The sequence below is a fragment of the Sinocyclocheilus anshuiensis genome, unplaced genomic scaffold, assembly GCF_001515605.1.
Source record: "Sinocyclocheilus anshuiensis isolate Anshui unplaced genomic scaffold, SAMN03320099.WGS_v1.1 scaffold1379, whole genome shotgun sequence".
Classification (NCBI taxonomy): Eukaryota; Metazoa; Chordata; class Actinopteri; order Cypriniformes; family Cyprinidae; genus Sinocyclocheilus; species Sinocyclocheilus anshuiensis.
The window spans coordinates 46,156-49,892 of NW_015536530.1; the positions used below are offsets into that span (position 1 = coordinate 46,156).

Consider the following 3,737-nt stretch of genomic DNA (forward strand, 5'->3'; position numbering starts at 1 on the left):
GTGTGTGTGTGTGTGTGAATGTGTGTGTGTGTGTGTGTGTGTGCTTCATGTCAATCTCTATCATAAATCTCATGTCTGTGTGTGTCACATGCAGAACTTCCTGTTTCCTCTCTTACAGCACTATTCCTTCACAACAGTGTGTGCTCAAGAGTCTCAAATTACTGCCTCCTTACAGTGAGATAAATAAACGTGTCTGCTAAATGAACGAGTGTGTTTGTTGGATTGTGTCGGTCGTGTTTGTTAGGGTGTGCACACGTATGTCACTACATTTGTTCTGTTTTCATCAGTTTCACTTCTCTGTTTCGAGAGCAGTGAGCGACTAGTGGAAAGTTCACAATCATTTCTTACCCGCATGTTTTAAACCGTCCTGTTGAGAATTAAAGTCAGTATTAATGGAAACTTGTCAAATCAGATAAACACATCCTTACGTTAATTGTTGCCTTGAATTGACTGTGACAGTTTGGGTCGGAAATGACAATCAGCAATCATTCTGCTTCTGCTTCATGAATCTCTGAGTTCAAACAAGTGTCCTGAAGAAGGTGCATCTCGTTCATTCTAGTGTGCTGAGAATGCAAAAGCTTTACTGGAAGAGAAAGAGTAAAACAGCCTGTGATTGGCTGAGACATTCGCACGCATCAGCCGCTGAATATTCTAATGAGCTCTTGAGTGGAGTGCTGTGATTAAGACGATGTGTGCGTGTTTAAAGCAGGGTTGTTAACCTTAACTGAAAACTAAAACTGTTAAAAATATCTTTAATATTTAATATGAAGCTTAAATAATATAAAATATAAATATGTGATGAAAAAACTTTTTTTTTTTTTTTATTGGCAGCTAAATGAAATGTTTAAAATGTAAATAAAAATATTTAAATCTAAATAGTAATTTAAAAAATGAGTAAAACACGCAACAAAATTACTAAAAAATTAAACAAAAATTTAAATAAATACATAAACATAAAAGCTAATTTAAAATGCTAATAAAAACCTCAACAGCAAATGAACAAAAACTAAAACTTAAATAAAAATAAATAAGGTAATTCAAAATAGTAATATAAAAAAAATGACAAAACATAAAATAAAAAATCTATATATAAAAGTATATAAATAATACTAAAATAAAACTAAAACTGAAGTGGTGTTTCTTATTGATAAAAAATGAAGCGAACTGCACAAGAGAAATTGAAAGTGAACTCAGTTTTGATGTAATTTCACCAGTAATGATATTGTGATGTACTGTGACTTTTATCGCTCTAAAAGCACATCACGCCTCCATGAAGACACAGACAGGAGCTGCTCCGTACAAACTCACTCTCTCTTTATTTGGCATCTAATAGTCAGATTTCTCGGTTTTGTTCAGCAGGATTTCACACAGACAATCATACCAACAAATGACTGGACGCTCCGCCCGTCCAAAACACAGAAAATACTACAGAACCGTAAATCAATCAATTAATTCGTGACAAAACCAATAAATGAGTTTGATATTAACTGGAGTTTGCGTTCCACGGCCTGACCGGAGAAGAAACCGAGATCTCGGACTCCTGGAATGTTTAAACCGAGATGAGGATGATGAAGATGAGAGGCTTCTCAAGCACATGTTTGGTTGATCGTGGAGCGGTTCTTCGGGCTTTATGAATGGAGATCAGGTCGACAGGTGAAGTGGGCGGAGTCAGTAGGGCAGGGGGCGGGGCTTGTTCACATGTTCATCTTCCTGAGGTATGTGGTCATGTCAAAGACGGGGGGATTGACTTTGCCTCCGTGAGCATCTTTTACACCTTTAGCAATGATTAGCGCTGAAAGAGAGAGACAAACAACAATGTCAATCTCACACAAACACGTCCAGATCAGATCTCACTTCAGAATCTAAAAAAATCAATCAATTCTAAATTATGAATAAATGTATATATTTACATATATATATTTGCATATACTTCATATATAAAAATATGTCCAGGTCAAATTTCACCCCAGAATCTAAAGAAATAAAATATTCATTTTTAAAATATACATGATAAATCAATTATAAATTTAAAGGAAACACAAATTAAATATTTTTAATATATTTGCATATACTTTGTATCTAAAAACAACTCCAGGTCAAATTTCACCCAAAATCTAAAGACATAACATTTTTAAAATTCAAATTTATAATTAATTATAAATTAAAATGAAATCATTTAAATATATTTACAAATAATATTTGTATATACTTCATATATAAAGACATGTCCGGGGATTATGTAAAGAAATAAAATGACATCGCATTTTTTAAATATAAATTATAAACAAAAATTTAAATATATAAATGCATATAAATTAAATAATTTTAATATATTTACGTATGATATTTGTAAATAAAAATATAAATAAAAAAAGAGGTCCAAGTCAATTTGCAACATAATTAATAATTTAAACATCAATTATAAATTAATTATAAACTGAAATGAAATCAATTAAATTATTTACATATCAGATTTGCATATACTTTATATATAATATATAAAGAAATAAACTTTTTTTTTTTTTTTTTTTACTGTAATACGTTTGTTTTTTTCCTGATTCTAATTACATTAATTCCATTTTTTTGATCACTACTCCAGTGCTTGTTAAAATTACAATCTTGCATTTATTCAAGTTCAGCAAATATGCACGGCCATAAAGTGCACACACTGGACATATACTTTATGTATATTGTGATCTGCTGGCTCTCACCTTTGTGTGATCTGCCGATGGTGAAGGAGAAGGGGTCGGGCTCTTTCTCTGAGGTCTTCATCTTGATGTCCATGGTGTTCTGGCCCTCTACATTCAGAGCGTCTCTCAGAACCGTGCACTTCTTGCCGGCCAGTGTCACTCCATTGGCAAACAGACTACTGCGGTCACTGGCGATCATAGCCTGCACCTCGGACGCCTGACGGAGACACACACACACAGACTGAGAGTGGATTGTGGCGGATATATAACGGTCCAGCAAACACAGGCTGAGACAAGCAGAAACACTCGAAGCCTCTCCTCCTCCTCCTCCTCGCGCCGCTCATGTTTTATCATGTTCCTGAAGACAACACTATCTGCAGCTCAACATGCAGACCGTAAACCAGCCTCCAGTCCTCCGATTCTTAGGATTAAACTGCACCACCTTCACATCCTTCACATCCTGATGAAGCTTTTGAGTGCATTATGAGTTTTCATTGCAAGATTTTAGCTTCAAATGCACAGGAAAGTAGAAGGCAAAGCGCATTTTGCTGCAACTGTTCACTGTCTAGTTTACATTTCTCTCTGTTTTAATCAGCTCACTATTTTCAGTGGATGTCTAACTCACTAGATCACTGCAACAATCATACGAGAAATTCGAGATATGAGTCCAAGGAATTTTCTTATTTGATCTTTCTTCTTTTTTTTGTATGGGAACGTTACTTTTGAATCTTCTAAAACAAATAGTAACATTTAAAAAATGTGATGTGAATGTCTAACTAAACTTCGTTTAAGGAAAAAACATTGCATGAATGTTGTATAAATACTGTTTTTGTGCTAAGGTTTTGAGACAAACCTTCGTAACTTTGAGAGAACCTGACAGCTGATTAGAGAGAGCGACAGAGAGATAGACCGCATCTCTAAATACTTTAAGAGTCTGAGCTGCGTGTTACAACATGAACAGGGGAAACACACACACACACACACACACGCATGCACACAAACACTCTCACACACACACACACACACACACACACACACATGCACACA

General features: G+C 34.7%; 1 protein-coding gene across 1 annotated transcript in view; it reads right to left on the reverse strand.

The window, feature by feature from the left end:
* Positions 1 to 1,292: 1,292 nt before the first annotated feature.
* Positions 1,293 to 3,737, reverse strand: part of LOC107694639 (profilin-1-like) — a 6,679-nt gene continuing 4,234 nt past the window's right edge. The window contains exons 3-4 of the mRNA XM_016494325.1: positions 2,712 to 2,907; positions 1,293 to 1,792 (exon numbers count right to left, since the gene is read on the reverse strand). Of these exons, the coding sequence (XP_016349811.1) occupies positions 1,695 to 1,792; positions 2,712 to 2,907 (294 nt within the window). The 3' untranslated portion in view covers positions 1,293 to 1,694. The remainder of the gene's footprint in view (positions 1,793 to 2,711; positions 2,908 to 3,737) is intronic.